Raw genomic sequence first — 18290 nt, 5'->3', positions numbered from 1 at the left:
CAGACACATATTAAACAACTTAACTAGCTAGTCCACAATAATTGTACCTCCCTTCTTCAGACACTATGCATGTTACCCATCTAATCCAGGTGCTTTACCTACTCTCATCATTGTCAAAACTGTTTGCACCTCATCTTTTTTTATTTCTCTAACCTTTTTCTCTGCCATTACTGATTTTCATAGCACCTCCCAATGTTACCATTAATCCCTCCATATCCTCCTCCACATTCAATAGTGCTCTAAATTTCTCTGCTCACCTTCCTCTTAATGCCTCTCCTTCTGTTAATATCTGTCCATCTGTGCCTTATATGTTTACATGTAAACACACACACATACACACACACATACAACTAGGTAAAATACACACACACACACATGCACCACAAACTTATTATGCTTCTACTCAAGACTAATAGACATAGTGCAAGAAAGGAATGGATGGGCTGATTGTGCCTTCCTGGACTTGCAAAAAGCTTTTGATAGAGGACTTCCTGACTGGTAGAAAGATGAGAGTAGTGCTCAGAGAAATATATTCAGATTGGAAAGAAGTGATCAGTGGAGTACCACAAGGATCTATATTGGCACCAATAATGTTTGCTATTCATGTGAATGACATGGATGAGGATGTGAAATGTTACATGAGCTTCTTTACAGACGACACCAAACTGTTAAGGAAAGTAGAAGCTGATAAGGACTGTGAAGCACTGCAGGAAGACCTAAATAAGGTATGTAACTGGAGTCAGAAATGGGAAGTGGACTTTAATACTAAGAAGCATAGCATAATGGAGTTTGGAAAAAGCAAAAACAGAATATCAAGACAATATAAAATTGGAACCAAAGAGGTAAAGAAGGAAGGATCCGAAAAAGATTTGGGTGTAATTATCACAAACGACTTGTCCTATGACAAACAGATTAGTAAAATTGTCGGGGAGTATTACAACTTGCTAAGATCAATAAAAGTGGCATTTGCATACTTGGATGAGGACATGATAAAAAAATATTGGTTACATTGATGAGGCCTAGACTAGAATATGCGGCGACATTGTGGTCACCCAGTACCAAAAAGAATATAAAGAAAATAGAAAGAATCCAGAGAACAGCAACAAAAATGGCACCTGCACCTGCAAACTTATCATATGAAGAGAGAGTGGCTAAATTGGAGTTACCGATGCTGGAGCAAAGAAGAGAGAGAGGTGACCTACTGACCATCTAAAAGAATCATGAAAGGCACAGAGATACTCAATAGAGAGGACTTACTAAACTGGGACAAGAGAAGCACAAAAGGACATGGAAAGAAAATCAAGAAACATAGATACAGAAGAGAACTGAAGAAAAACAGTTTTCCACATAGAGTAGTGGACACTTGGAACAAACTGGACAAAGAAATAGTATGTGCAAAAAACATTCATGAGTTTAAAAGCAAACTAGACACTGAGAGATACAAAGGCGGGACACCACAAGCATAGCATCCTTTCCCGCAAAATGCAACTAGGTAAATACACACACACACAGAGTGATAGGTATCTGGAGCAAACTGAATGAGGAAACAGTGAGTGCTAAAACTATCCAAGATTTTAAGAACAAACTGGATGCAGAAAGATACAAAAGCGGGTCACTATGAGCATAGCTCTCTTCCAGTAAAATACAACTAGGTAAATACACACACACACTACGACTCGGTGGCGTAGTTGGTAGAGCGTTGAACTGCCACCATAGTGGCCCGCAGTTCTTGGTTCAAATCCTGCCCAGGGTCGAAATTATTTCGGTACCACTGCACTTCGGGTCGTTACTCTGACTCTCGTGGGCGGGGAGTTGGGGGTGTGTGTGTGTGCAAGGTCAGAGCATTACCCATAGATCGGACCTACGAGCTCTGAGCTCTCTTCCAGGAGGGAAATAGCTGTCGATCACGAGTCCAACACGTGATCCAAAGACCAAGTGAATACACACACACACACAATAAATACACACACACACATATATATATAGATATGTATATATATATATATATATATGTATATATATATGTATATATATATATATATATACATATATATATATATATAGATATCTATAGATATATATATATATAGATATATATACGTATATGATATATATGTGTACATATGTATTTACCTAGTTGTATTTTATGGGAAGGGGAGCTATGCTCATGGTGTCCCGTCTTCATATCTCATTTTATCTAAACTGTTTTTAAATTCATGTATTGTTTTTGCACACACCACTTTCTCATCTAACTTGTTCCAAATGTCTATTACTCTGTGAGGAAAGCTGTTCTTTTTCAGATCTCTTCTATAGCTGTCTTTCTTGATTTTCTTTCCGTGTCTTATATTTCTATCATCCCATTTTATTAGATCCTCTCTATCAATAGTTTCCATGCCTTTCATGATTCTATAAATAGTTATGAAATCTCCTCTCTTCTTTGCTCTAATGTCTGTAGCTCAATTTTTGCTAGTTTCTCTTCATATGATAGTTTTGTGAGTGTTGTTGCCAATTTGTAATTGCTCTTTGTATTCTTTCAAGTTTTGTTATACATTTTTTTTGTACTTGGTGACCACATCGTTGCTGCATATTTCAATCTTGGTCTTATCAAAGTGATTTTTATTTTCTTCACCATTTCTTCATCCAGGTATGTAAATGCTACTTTGATTGTTCTTACATATACCATACATATACCAAGGCTTTTTCCCCCTTACCAGGGAGGTAGCCAAAAAGGAAAAGGCACAAAATCACTCCCACCCATTCCATCCCCGAAAACACTCCACACCCCTCCACCCTCCCTCCCATCTTAGCACCTCCTAGATGACGGGTCATCCCTGCACCCTGTCCACTGCCCTGGGTCAGAAGCAGTGTTGCAAGACACAGCACATCCACAGCAAGGCCGCTTCATTAAATCAGCGACCCCCCTCTCCGTCCCCCCATATAAAGCAGAAGACGGGGAGAAATCCCCTTCGGGCTGCGTCAAAATTTTGCTCACACACACTACCTCACCCCCCATTCCCCTGTCCATTCCACCTCATGCATCACAACATTTTCCATATACAACCATTCTCCATTCACCCCTGTCTTCTGTCCTCTCCCGTCCTTCCTCAACAGACATTCCCCTCTTCTCCAAAGCCCCCTTCACCCCATCCATCCATCTCATCCTAGGACGTCCCCTCATGTTCACTCCCCCCACATCTGCCTTCCATACCTCCTTTACTAGTCTTTCTTCACTCATTCTTTCCATGTGTCCAAACCATCCCAATACTGTTTCATCAACCCTATCTCCCAGCTCCCTTTCCACCCCTGTTCTCCTCCTCACCTCCTCATTTCTCACTCTATCTAGCCTAGTAACCCCTATCATACTTCTCAGACACTTCATCTCAAACACATTCAAGCTCCTTCTCTCTTCCTCTCTTATGTTCCATGTTTCTGCTCCATACAGTGCTGTTGGCACAATCACTCCTTCATACAGTCTCCTCTTAGCATCCATTCCCAAATGTCTATTCCTCATTACACTTTTTAATCCACCAAGGCATTTACTCGCTTCTCTCAATCTACATTCTACTTCCACCTTCACTCCACCTTTTCCTGCCACATTTGCACCCAAGTATCTAAAACTATCCACTTCCTCCAGTTACTCTCCCTTAATGCTCACTTCCAGATTACTGCCACTTTCACCCCTTGTACATCTCATCACCTTACTTTTACCCACATTTATCTTCAGCTTTCTTCTATCACACACTCTCCCAAACTCTGTCACCAACTTCCTCAATCCCTCCTCCGATCCTGCCACAAGCGCAGTGTCGTCCGCAAACAACAGCTGGCTCACCTCCCACTTTTCTCCATTTTCTTTAACCATCTCCAATCCCTGACCCACTACCCTTGCATTTACCTCTCACACTACCCCATCCATGTATAAGCTGAACAGCCAAGGTGACATAACGCATCCTTGAAGAAGTCCCACCTTTACCTCAAACCACTCACTCTCTCCATTTCTAATCCTGACACAAGCTCTACTACTCTCATAAAAACTCTTGACAGCTCCGAGAAGCTTTCCCCCTATCCCGTATATCCACATAACCTCCCACAGTGCCTTTCTGTCTACCCTGTCGTAAGCCTTTTCCAGATCCATAAAGGCCCAAAAAACATCCTTCCCCTTTCCTAAAGCTTTCTCACATATCTGTCTTACCACAAAAATCTGATCTACACAACCTCTACCTGTCCTAAACCCACACTGTTCCTCACCAATTACTCCCTCACACTCAAGATCCTCCCATAAGCCTTCCCAACTACACTTAACAAGCTAATCTCTCTGAAACTACTACATTCACACTTGTCCCCTTTTCCCTTGTAAAGTGGAACTATACAAGCACTCCTCCAGTCCTCCGGCACCCTACCTTCTCTCCAGCAAACATTAAATAACCTCACCAACCAGTCCACCATCACTATACCTCCTTTTTTAAGACATTCTGCATGGCATCCATCCAGACCAGGTGCCTTACCTGCTTTCATCATCTTAACAACTGCCTTCACTTCATCCTTCCTTATTTCTCCTCCATTTTCCTCACTCATCACTCTCATTTTCTTAGCATTTCCCACTGCAGCTATCTTTCCCTCCCTATCCTCCTTCACATTTAGCAACTCCCTGAAATACTCTGCCCATCTTCCCCTTACTGCCTTCTCTTCCATTATCATCTCTCCATCTGCACCTTTTACCTTTTCTTCTCTACTTGATTTGCCTCCTCTTCCTCCCTTAATTTCTTTCCAAAACATCTTTTTATTACTTTCAAAATTTTCTGTCATACTCGTACCCCATTTTTCATCTGCTCTCCTCTTTGCCTCCTGTACCTTTTTCTTTACTTCTCTTTTCTTTTCTTTGTACGTCTCATATGACTCCCTCATCCTTTTTTGTAACCAATCTGTGTAAGCTCGCTTCTTCTCTTCTACAACCTTCTTCATTTCCTCATCCCACCATTCACTACCCTTCCTTCTATTTCCTCCTGTCCTTGTTGTTCCACACACCATCCTTGCACACTTTGTGACTCCCTCCTTGAACCATCCCCATTCCTCCACACCTACCTCTACTCTATCCTTCACTCCCTCCCACTCCTCCTTCAGCTTCTTCTTGTACTCCTTCTCCTTTTCCTCTTCGTTTAAAGAGTTCACTCTAAGCACCTCCCTACCTTTTGTCCCTTTCCTCTTTCTCCATCTCTCCTCCACTCTCAACTTACCTTCCACCAGAAAATGATCTGATATTCCCCCACCCTCTCCCCTTAGCACATGTACATCCTTAACTCTTCCTATCATAATCCTATTTACCACTACATAGTCCATTAAAGCTCTATCTATCACCCTTCCCTCCACCACCCTCTCCCATGTGTACTTATGCTTGACTTTCTTCCGAAACACTGTATTTGCTACCATCAACTCTCTTTCTAGACACATTTCCACCATCAATTCTCCACTACAATTTTTTCCTGGAACTCCACATTTCCCAACCACTCCATCAATTGGCTCCTTTCCTACCCTAGCATTAAAGTCTCCCAGTACTATTACATTTACACTTCTCCCTAAACCCTGTATGCACTCATTTAAATCTATCCAAAAGGCCTCCCTTTCTTCTACACTCTTCTCACTGCCAGGCCCATATGCACTTACAAAAACCCACATCTCCTTTCCCAGTTTCACCTTCATCCACAATATCCTTAAGGAAACCTCCTTCCACTCCACTACACGTTTACCTATCTCTTCACTTACTAGTATAGCCACCCCTTCCCTCCCTCGCCCTCTCTTCACTCCTGATAACCTCCCACTTACACTCCCAAACTTACAATCGCCCTTCCCTTTCAGCTTAGTTTCACTCAAAGCCAACACATCCATCTTTCTTCTCACAAACATACTACCTATCTCTTCCCTTTTACTCTTATCTGTACCACACCCACGCACATTAAAAGACCGAAACCTTAGGGTGCTGATCCGAGAACTTCCAGCCCCTCTTATGCCTTTGCCTTTACTTTTAGGAATATGCCCTGTGGGGCTACAAGGAGAAGGATGCCTAGTCCCAATCCCCGTCCCTTTCTTCTCGCTTCTTACAATCCAAATGGGAACACTTGGTGGCAGTATTCTTTTCCCCCACCACAGGGAATTCCCCCACCACAGAAAAAGAAATACTCAGAGAAATGGTACAGTATAGCAACAAGGGGTTGGGGGACAGCATAACGGAGGGACAGTGGTAGTATAAAAGTGTCATCATATCTCTATGAACAGAGTTTTCCTCTATCCGTAGGGGCACCCCATATAGACCCGAAAGTATCGACTGCATGCTACTTTGCCACAGTAACAAGCAGCCAATACCCCAGACAGGGTATTGTTCTTATTGAATTATAAGTTTCTCCAAAAATCTTGTTTATATGTTTCTCAGGTGACATATTATTCATAATAATGACTCCCAGGTCCTTCTCATTTTCTACTTTTTTTATTCCTTCTTCTCCCAATTTATATGATCCTATTATTCTCTTTTTGCTTTTTCCAAATTCCATTATACTACACTTCTTAGTATTGAACTCCATCTCCCACTTCCTACTCCATTCCCATACTTTATTGAGATCACTCTGTAGTGACTCACAATCTTCTTCAGTGTTCACTTTTTTTAACAGCTTTGCATCATCTGCAAAGAAGCTCATATAACTTTCAATTTCTTCATCCATATCATTAATATATATAGCAAACATTATTGGGGCCAGAACTGTTCCATGTGGAACACCACTTATTACTTCATCCCAATTTGAGTGTTTGTCTCTTATCACTACTCTCATTTTCTTTCTTGCAAAAAGTCTCCCATCCATTTAAGCAGTTTGCCCTGTATTCCTCCTTCAGTTTCTAATTTCTTAAGCAACTTCTTATGTGGTACTTTGTCAAAAGCTTTTTCTAGGTCTAGAAATGCACAATCAGCCCATCCATCTCTTGTATTATATGTATTAGCCTTGAATAGAAACATATTAAATTAGTGACACATGATCGTCCTTGTCTGAATCCAAATTGCCTTGGATTTAGCACTTTTTTTTTCTAAATACTTTACCCATCTACTTTTGACAGTTCTTTCACAAATTTTTGCTATTGTACTTGTTAGAGAGACTGGTCTATAGTTGGTAGGGTCTTTATTTCCCCCTATATATATAGGTACTATATTTGCTTTTTTCCAATCATTTGGAACTTTTCCTTTTTCCAGGAACTGTTTATTATGCTATGTATTTTGTCTGCCAGTTCATTCCTGCATTCTTTCATTCCAGTTTGCTACTTCATCTGGTCCATGTGATTTTCTGACATCAAGATTACTCAAGTGTTTCATTATTTTATTCTTTGTTACTTCTATTTCTTTCATAGGGGGGACTTTCTCTTTCCATTCAATCTCTTCAGGTTGTATGTTCTCCCTTGTAAACACTGATTTAAAATGCTTGTTCATAATTTCTGCCATTTCTATTTTCTTTGTGTATTCAACTCCTTGTCTTAATTTCTCTAATTCTTGTTTGTTTTTCAATTTGTTGTTTACAAATATGTAAAATAGTTTTGGTCAATCTTTACATTTTTCTATGACATCTTTTTCATATTTTCTCTTTTCTTCTCTGCACGTTTGTAAATATTAATTTCTATAACAAGTATATATTTTTTATTTTCCAGGTCTTTTGTCTTTCTTCAATTTGGTCCAAGCTTTATCTCTTTTGTCTTTTAACTCCCTACAACTTTTGTTGTACCAGCACTTTACATATTCTTTTTCTTGTTTTTGTTTTGGGACATACTTTTCCACTCCTTTTTTTTATTTTTTTTATTTTAATAAATTTTTGTCAAAATATTCCATTTCTCTTCCACTGCTGTTTCTTCTTTGTATGGGGCAGAAACATGGAACATAAGAGAGGAAGAGAGAAGGAGTTTGAATGTGTTTGAGATGATGTGTCTGAGAAGTATGATAGGGGTTACTAGGCTAGATAGAGTGAGAAATGAAGTGAGGAGAAAAACGGAGGTGGAAAGGGAGTTGGGAGATAGGGTTGATGAAAGAGTATTAGGATAGTTTGGACACATGGAAAGAATATGAGTGAAGAAAGACTAGTAAAAGAGGTATGGAAGGCAGATGTGGAGGGAGTGAACATGAGGGGACGTCCTAGGATGTGATGGATGGATGGGGTGAAGGGGGCTTTGGGGAAGAGGGGAATGTCTGTTGAGGAAGAACAGGAGAGGACAGAAGACAGGGGTGAATGGAGAATGATTGTATATGGATGATGTTGTGATGCATGAGGTGGAATGGGCGGGGGGGTGAGGTAGTATGTGTGAGCAAATTTGACGCAGCCTGAAGGGATTTCTCCCCGTCTTCTCCTTTTATGCATGAGGAGGACGGAGAGGGGGGGGTCGCTGATTTAATAAAGCGGCCTTGCTGTGGATGTGCTGTGTCTTGCGACACTGCTTCTGACCCAGGGCAGTGGACAAGGTGCAGGGATGACCCGTCATCCAGGAGGTGCTCAGATGGGAGGGAGGGTGGAGGGGTATGGAGTGTATTCAGGGGTGAAATGGGTTGGAGTTTTTTTTATGCCTTTTCCTTTTTGGCTACCTCCCTTGTAAGGGGGAAAAAGCCTTGGTATATGTATGAATGTATATTCTTTCCCAGTTTTCTTTTTGAAAGAATTCTCTTGTTTTATCAAAATTTGTTTTTTCATACATCAATCTTCCTTTTCTATATTGTTCATTTCTTTTCAGGTATTTTTCCTCATTTAGTTCCAGTTCAATCAATATGTGGTCACTTTTAATTATTGATGTCTTATATACAATCTTTTCCACTATTTTAGGTTCAGTTGTGATTATTAAGTCTAGTCTCGATTTCTTCTTCATTTCTATACCTAGTGTTCTCTTGTATCCATTGTGTCATTGTATGGTCAATAATCGTCTCGAGTAGAACATTTCCACATGAGTCATCTCCACCCTTTACTGTCATCTCTTCCCAGCAGACTTCTTTGCAATTAAAGTCACCCATAATAACTATGCTTCCTCCATTATTTTATTTAATGTTATCCTTGTGTCTTCTAACATACTTTTATGTTCACTCTCTTCTCACGAGGCTGTTTTGGCGGCACATGATTTATCACAAACTTTCTGCTCCTCTTATCTCTGTCTTCCACTTCGATCATAATCATCTCTACTGTATTCTTTCCATATGTGATACACCTCACGTTTATATCCTTCTTAGTCAGGAACATAACTCCACCCCCTTGTTTTGTCTCTCTGTTTCTAATCCAATAGTTACATGCATCATGTCCTACACTGTTGGGTGGTAGTGGACCTTTTAATGTTGTCTCTACAATTCCCATTATGTCCAGTTCTTTTTCCTTCAGATAATCATTCAGTTCATTCATTCCTGTTATTAATCCATCTATATTTGTGTAAGACACTCTTAATCTTCTGCTACTTCCATTGTATTCTCTGTTTCCCTTTTGTTTTTCTCTAGTATGTCCCATTTCCTCACTTTCATGTTCACTACTCTCCAATAGAATTTATCTTTCTCTGACTCTGTTCTGTTCTCGTTTTTTTTCTTTAGCTTCTTGTCTCTTTGTTTTCCTCTATTCTTCTTTTTTATTTCTCTTTTTATCCATACCTTTTTATATTGTCCACTGTTTGCTAGTGTCCCTGTTTTTGCTAAGATATTCTCTGCTGTCGTTTGTGAGCTGAATTTAATCTTAATTGGTTTGGTCTTATCTGTACTATATTTTCTGAGTCTATACATCTCTTCAATTTGTTTCATGATTTCAGGTTCATCTTCCTGAACTAATTCTAATAAACTGCTTTTTCTTTTTCTTCTTTGATTCTTGTGGTTCTATTTAGATTATACTTCTCTTCCATCCCTAACATAATTATACACTTCTTTTTATCTGCTAAGTCTCTTACTATATTCTCCTGTCTCATCACTTTAATAACTGAGTCTTCAGTTTGTTCTTTCATTTGCTGTTTTATTATGTCAGTAAATGCAACTTTACTGTTCTCTTGGATTTTTTCCATCCCTGTGCTTCTTGTGCTATGGACTTTTATCCTCTTTATTTTTCCTCTTTAATTCCTCATTCTCATCTTTTACTTCTTTTAACTGTCTTTTTAATTCTTCTAATTCTTTAGGTTTTTGTTCACCTCTAGTTCTTCTAATTTTTCAACTCTCTGCGCAATATTTGTTATTTTACCGAACCTACTCTCCCAATGTTCGGTCATTTTCTCAAATTTTCCTCTAGTTTTTCTAATCAGGGGAGGTTGGTATCCCCCCTCTCATTAAATCCCTGGAAATTATTATCTTCACCTTCCATTGTGCTGCTCTTATCTATATTTCTAATCTTTACATTTTTGTTAATTCCTTCTCCAAAATCATCATCGGTCCTTCGCTTGTTTACAAGATGCCTGTACTACCGGACCAAGTCCTCCCCTTCCTCATTTCCTTCCATTTCCCTCAGTAATCCCTCCCCTTCTCCTTTTTCATAACCTCACTATACCACGAGCTTTCCCCTTCCCTATAAATACAACACAGGTACTTTGTCATTGTGATCCTTGAAATCCTTGGATAACTCCGGAGTCCGAACTTCGCTGTCACCTTGACCAACGTGTGTGTGTGTATTCACCTCGGATCTGCTGCAGTCCCTGTCGAGACAGCCAGACACCACCCTACGGCAGTGGGCTCAGAGCCCCTTATTAGCCGATCTCTGGGTAGGTCTGAGACCACTCACACACCACACACCGGGACAGCAAGCTCACAACTCCTTGACTAACATCCCGTACCTACTCGCTGCTATGTGAACAGGGGCTACACGTGAAAGGAGACAAACCCAACTTATCTCCGCCCGACCGGGGAATCGAACCCCGGTTCTCTGGCTTGTGAGGCCAGTGTGTGTGTGTGTGCGTGCGTGCATGCATGCTTGTATAGCATTCTTATAGTTGTTGAACTTTATAGCATTCTCAGCTTTTCCAATAATTTTTTTTTTTTTTCCTTTAAGATGGTGGTAAATTAGGTTTCCATAATCTGCTGTTTATTTCAATGTTTCGTCTTTAATAAGACATTATGAGGATTAACCTTAGTAATAGAGTACAGTGGATAGGTACACACTATAAGAAAAATGCAAATGATACGAGACAATAAATTAGAAATATCTCGTATATTGTCGATGATAGGGAGGGAGACTGCCACTGACCTTCGTTAATGCACATCTAAACCAGTTGACATTTCCAGGCAGCAACTGAAGAGTTAACATGGTCGAGATGGGAACCTTGGATGAACAGGCATGGCAGATGACCTTGTGGGGCAACATGGAATGCTTGGAGTACTTGTACGCCTCATGCGAGTACAGCGACTTGGACATCATCTTTTCAGAAGGGGTTTGCATCAAGGTAAGCTCGGATACTCGCCTTGAACATCTTGCACTCCTTGAGCAAGGTGGGTGGTGCTTTTACATGTGTTGCCCCCGAGAAAGGCTTTGGACGTAATCCGCGACTCCCTCAGGCCCACAGGCTGATCCTGTCCATGAAGTCGCCCGTGTTCAGCGCCATGCTGATGGGACCCATGGCTACCGGTAAGCAGCTCAACCTTCCAGAGGATCCCCATGAGGTCTTCCGGAAGCTTCTGGATTACACGTACCTGGACCGGATGGACCTGGAGTCTGTTGAGGAGGCTCTCGAGGTGTACGCCATGGCCCACAAGTACCTGATGGAATCTGCAAGGAAAACTTGTCTGCAGGTATGGAGAATCCATTTGCCCTAGTTATCCTGTCTGTTCTTCCTTGAATGATCTGAGTGGTCTCTACAACAAGTTTCATTTTGTTGAATTGCTGCATTCATCTGTTTGTGTGAAATAGTATGTGGAATATGGCTGGAGCCCATCCACCCAGGCCCGTAGCCACGGAGGGGCTATGGAGAGGATTAACCCCCCCCCCTCCCCCTTCCCCCCCCCCCCAAAAAAAAAAACAGTAGCCCCCCCCTAGTAATCTCAAGCTCATATATTTGTATTTTTCAGTCAGTTTCCGAGAATATTCTTTGCTGTCCTTCTATTATCTTGCCACTTTTTGTGACCTACATGTGTTTGTACCGCATGACCCATACATGATGTCCAATACACTGTTGGCCCAGACTGATGATCATATACAGGTATATATATATATATATGTATGTATATATATATTACACATGGATGTGAATGTGTTGGGAAAAGGAGGAATGGAGGTGGAGGTAGATTGTATATTGAGAAAAACATGTAAATGCCTTGGGTGATTAAGAAGTGGAATGAGAAATAAACGTTTGGGAATGGATGCTATGAGAAGATTGCATGAAGGAGTGATTTTGTTGACAACACTCTATGGGGCATAAACATGGGACATAAGAGAGGATGAGTTTGAATGTGTTTGAGATGAAATGCCTGAGAAGTATGATAGGGGTTACATGGCTGGATAGAGTGAGAAACAAGGAGGTGAGTAGAAGAACAGGAGTGGAAAGTGAGTTGGGAGATAGGGTTGATGAAAAAGCATTGAGATGGTTTGGACACATGGAAACGGTGAAGAAAGATTAGAAAAAGAGGTGTGGAAGGTAGAGGTAGAAGGAATGAACATGAGGGGGTAACCAAGGGTAAGATGGATGGGTGGGGTAAAAGGGGCATTGGGAAAGAGGGGAATTTCTGTTGAAGCAGAACAGGAGAAGGCAGAAGATAGGGGTGAGTGGAGAATGGCTGTGTATGGATGATAGTGTGGTGCATGGAAGGGGTTGGAGGGGGTTAGGGAGTGGTTATATGTGAATGATATTTTGACACAGGCCCAAAGGGCTCTCTCCCCATCTTCTCCTTTTCTGCATGAGGGAATGGAGAGGGGTTGAAGAAAAGAGGGAGGGAGGGGTGAATAGGAGTAAAATGGGTGGGGATGAAATGGATGGGAGTGGAATTATGCCTTTTGACTTTGGCTATCTCCCTTGGAAGAGAAAAAAAAGCCCTTAATATATATATGCATATACATGTGTATATACATATATAATTGTATGTACACACACACACACAATTTTGCAGATGATGCAAAACTGTTAAAAAAAAGTGAACACGGAAGAAGATTGTGAGTCACTACAGAGTGATCTAAATAAAGTACAGGAATGGAATAGGAAGTGGGAGATGGAGTTCAACACTAAAAAGTGTAGTATAATGGAATTTGGAAAAAGCAAAAACAGAATAACAGGATCATATAAATTGGGAGAAGAAGGAATAAAAAAAGTAGAAAATGAGAGGGACCTAGGAGTCATTGTTATGAACAATATGTTACCTGAGAAACATAAACAAGATTTTTGGAGAAACTTATAACTTAATAAGAACAATCAAAGTGGCATTTACATACCTGGATGAAGAAATGGTGAAGAAAACTCTAATCACTCTGTTAAGGCCAAGATAGGAATATGCAGCAATGATATGGTCACCAAGCACAAAAAATGTATAAAAAAAACTTGAAAGAATACAAAGAGCAATTACAAAATTGGCACCAACACTCTCAAAACTGTCATATGAAGAGAGACTAGCAAAACTTGAACTACAGACACTAGAGCAAAGAAGAGAGAGAGGAGATTTGATAGCTATTTACAGAATCATGAAAGGCATAGAAATTATTGATAGAGAGAATCTGATAAAATGGGATGATAGAAATACAAGAGGACACGGAAAGAAAATAAAGAAAGACAGCTATAGAAGAGATCTGAAAAAGAACAGCTTTCCTCACAGAGTAATAGACAGTTGGAACAAGTTAGATGAGAAAGTGGTGTGTGCAAAAACAATACATGAATTTAAAAATAGTTTAGATAAAATGAGATATGAAGACGGGACACCACGAGTATAGCTCCCCTTACCGTAAAATACAACTAGGTAAATACACACAATACACACACACTCACACTACTGGATATGGCTATTGATTATACTCTAACATAATGGGTTAGAGAAAATACTAGATATAGAAATAATGAAGAACCATCAAAACTAGAACTAATATTAACTTCTGAACCAGAAATTGTAAACAAAATGGAGTTTAAAACACCTATTGGAAAAAGTGACCATATACTAATAGAATTTGAATTAAAAGATCAGAAAAATATAGACAGAAATGATAAACATAGAGAAGGAAGATTTATGTACAACAAATCGGACTTTGAAAAGCCAAGTCAATTTTCCCAAAATGCAAATTGGGATAGGTTTACAAAAGAGGAAACAAATATGGAAGACAAATGGAAAGATATATTTAAAGAGAATTACAAAGAGGGAGTTAACAAATATGTACCAATAAAGAAGCATAAAGAGATGTATATAAAATGTTGGTTTAACAAAAGATGTAGTGAGGCTAAAGCTAGGAGAGATAAAGCCTGGAAAAAATGGAAGATAGAAAAACATCCAAATGGCAAACATATAAAACACTTAGAAACGAATATGTAAAAGTATGCAGGAAAGAAAAAAAAATATGAAAGGGATATTATAAACAAATGTAAAGATCAACCAAAACTCTTTTACAGATATATAAATGACAAAATAAAGGACAAGCATGATATAGTAAAACTACGTGAAGGTGATAAAGAATACATAGACGACACAGAGATGGCAGATGTTATGATGAGACATTTCAGGTCTGTTTTTACTATTGAAAACTCAACCCTGGGAGGATGAACAACTAGATAGTTCACCCATGATGAAGGGAATAATAATAACATAGAGGGAAATAAGAGATCAAATAAAAAGCCTGGATGTCAGAAAATCGCATGGACCAGATGATATCGCAAATTGGATATTAAATGAGTGCATGGATGAACTGACAGATAAAATACACAAGATAATAGACTTCTCATTAAAAGAGGGAAAGGTACCACAAGATTGGAAAGATGCAAACACAGTACCAGTACACAAGGAGGAAACAGGGAAGATCCTACAAACTTTAGACTGGTGTTCCTCACAAGCACAATAGCTAAAATATGTGAAAAGATCATCAGAAGCAGATGGATCAAACATTTGGAAAAAACAATATAATAAACCCCAAACAATTTGGTTTTAGAAGTGGGAGATCGTGCACCACAAACATAATATGCTTTTACTTGAGACTAATTGAAATAATACAAGAAAGAGATGGTTGGGCGGACTGCGCCTTCCTGGATTTGCAGAAAGCTTTTGACAAGGTACTACATAAAAATGAACAAGTGAAATTGAAAAAAAAAAAATAGGAGGAATTCAAGGCAGACTATTGGAATGAATGAAGGACTTCTTAAATGGAAGAAAGATGGGAAGAAGTAAAAAGTGGCGTCCCACAAGGCTCTGTTCTGGCTCCCTTAATGTTTGCCATATACATAAAGGATATGGATCAAGGAGTGAATTGTCACGTGAATTTATTCGCTAATGATGCTAAACTGCTCAAGAGAGTGAAAACAAAAGAAGATTGCAGATCGTTACAAGATGATCTACATAAAGTATGGGAATGGAGTCAGAAATACAAGATGAATTTCAGCATCAAGAAATGTAGCATAATGGAATTCGGAAAAGGCAGAAATAAAGTTTCGGGAAAATATATGATTGGAAACAAAGAAATAAAGAGAGTAAACTCAGAGAGGGACCTAGGAGTAATCATCTCAAGTGACTTGACACTCAACAAACATGTAAACAATCTATTTGGAGAGACTTGAAATTTATTAAGATCGGTTGAGGAAGGACGGGAGAGGACAGAAGACAGGGGTGAATGGAGAATGGTTGTATATGGAAAATGTTGTGATGCATGAGGTGGATTGGACGGGGGAATGGGGGTGAGGTAGTGTGTGTGAGCAAAAATTTTTGACGCAGCCCGAAGGGATTTCTCCCCGTCCTCTCCTTTATATGGGGGGACGGAGAGGGGGGGTCGCCGATTTAATGAAGCGGCCTTGCTGTGGATGTGCTGTGTCCTGCGACACTGCTTCTGACCCAGGGCAGTGGACAGGGTGCAGGGATGACCCGTCATCTAGGAGGTGCTAAGATGGGAGGGAGGGTGGAGGGGTGTGGAGTGTTTTTCGGGGATGAAATGGGTGGGAATGTTTTTGTGCCTTGTCCTTTTCGGCTACCCCCCTGGTAAGGGGAAAAAAAGCCTTGGTATATGTATGTATGTATATAAGATCAATGAAAGTGGCCTTCGACTACATGGATGAGGAGATGGTTAAGAAATTAATTGTTACATCGATAAGACCAAAACTGGAATATGCTATATCAGTATGGGCACCTAGCACAAAGAAAAACACAAAGAAGTCAGAAAGAATCCAAAGAGCGGCGACAAAGATGGCACCCACACTATCAAATGCGATATACAAAGATTGGAGAAATTACAACTAACAGCATTAGAGCAAAGAAGGGAAAGAGGCGACATGTTGACTATTTTCAGAATTATGAAAGGAATGGAAGTTCTTGATAGAGATGACCTATTAAAATGGGACAAGAGAGAAACAAGAAGACATGCAAAGAAATTAAAGACAGACAGTTACAGAAAAGACCTGAAAAAGAACAGTTTCCCACACAGAGTTATCGATGTCTGGAACAAACTGAACAGTGATTGGCAGAACTATACACGAATTCAAAAGTAAACTGGACGTGGAGAGATACCAAAACAGGTTAAAACGAGCATAGCTCCAGTCCCGTAAAATGCAACTAGGTAAACACAATAAATACACACATACACACACAGACTTTTAACTTATTAAGATCAATGAAAGTGGCCTTGAACTACATAGATGAGGAGATGGTTAAAAATATAGTGGTTACACTGATAGAACCTAAAATAGAATATGCCGCAACATTGTGGGTACCCAGCACAACGAAGAACATAAGAAAATTAGAAAGAATCCAAAGATCAGCAACAAACTGGCACCTACAATGTCAAATCTAACATATGAACAAAGATTGGAGAAATTACATCTGTTACACTGGAACAGAGAAGAGAAAGTGATTTATAGATCATTTACAGAATTATGAAAGGGATGGAAATTCTCGATAGAGACGACTTGTTAAGGGACTGTGGGAAGTGCTTATAGGTGAACGTGTCATAAAAAGTTGTTCAATTTCTTTGGTGAACTTATGTATACTTACTCTATCGGAAAGAGTATTATTGCATACTAAATTGTTTTAGTAACATGTATATATTACGTGTAGTTAATTTTTTTCTTTCTTTTTTTTATGATAGTATCTGTAATCATTGAAGTATCCACAGGCATAGGTAATCAGCCTACTATGTAGGAAATGAAAGATTAGAGTCTTGGAAACAACTCCATTGAGTTAGATTTTTTCCTACTCTCTTTTATTCTTTTTTATGATTTTTTTATTTTGAATAGTAGAAACTTCAGTGAAAATCTGCTATGATAAATTAAACAAAAAAATTAAGTTACAGTTTCCTTTGTTTTTTCCTGATCAAATTAAAGAATTACTCTTTCTCTTTACAAATTCGAAAGAATGAATGAAATCGGACAAAAAGAAACAGAGATATGGCTATTTAAAATATAAAAACATAAACTTTTCAGGAGAGGCATTTAAAGATTAAAGGAGCGCACCGGCATTTAAAATCCTCCGGCTGCGTACTCACTCGTGACATTGTCTATTTTTTTACGTTTCCGTTAAAACTTTAAACAAAACTGAACTGGCTATCGAAAATTTGACTTAATTTCAATATACAGAATGTTTTTTCATGCAATGGGGTTGCCAGATGTCGCCAATAATTTATCTATTTCATTTTATATATAAGAACAGAAACGGAATTGAGCTGTAATATTTGGTCGAAGTGTTACAGCCATCATAGAGAATCTTTTGAATACCTGTTGGTAGAATAAAAGATAATACGATCGCATGCATGACTGGTAGGCTAACAGATACGCGACAGGGCGACATCCTTTCTCCTTTAGCTTTGAAGAGATACTGAGATCCTTGTGGTGATTGACGATTAGTGTTGGGCAAGTTGCCAGATATCTCCATATATATTAATTATAGTAAACAAAACAGAACTGGGTATCAAAATTTTGACTTTATTTCAATATACAGAATGTTTTTTCATGCAATGGGGTTGCCAGAGGTTGCCAAAAATTTATCTATTTTATTTTATATATAAGAAAAGAAACGGAATTGAGCTGTAATATTTGGCTAAAGTGTTACCACCATCATAGAGAATCTTTTGAAATGTTTACCTAAAATTCGTTGATTTTCCAGAATTTTTCGTGTTTTCGCGCCCTACAGTCCCTTAAAATGGGACAGAAGAGAAACAAGAGGACATGAA

At 39.2% G+C, this 18290-nt stretch overlaps 1 protein-coding gene across 2 annotated transcripts in view; it reads left to right on the top strand.

Annotated features, from left to right (window-relative positions):
- LOC143031961 (BTB/POZ domain-containing protein 6-like) overlaps positions 1-18290 on the top strand; it is a 36966-nt gene that overhangs the window by 8438 nt on the left and 10238 nt on the right. For both annotated transcript variants that reach the window (XM_076196361.1, XM_076196360.1), the window contains exons 2-3: positions 11246-11403; positions 11516-11749. In XM_076196361.1, the coding sequence (XP_076052476.1) occupies positions 11266-11403; positions 11516-11749 (372 nt within the window). In that variant the 5' untranslated portion in view covers positions 11246-11265. The remainder of the gene's footprint in view (positions 1-11245; positions 11404-11515; positions 11750-18290) is intronic.

Source organism: Oratosquilla oratoria, chromosome 12 (assembly GCF_046742065.1).
Source record: "Oratosquilla oratoria isolate Oo_2021 chromosome 12, ASM4674206v1, whole genome shotgun sequence".
In the NCBI taxonomy this organism is placed as follows: domain Eukaryota; kingdom Metazoa; phylum Arthropoda; class Malacostraca; order Stomatopoda; family Squillidae; genus Oratosquilla; species Oratosquilla oratoria.
Note: the sequence above shows the minus strand (reverse complement) of the source record. Positions and strands in the feature narration are given on the sequence as shown.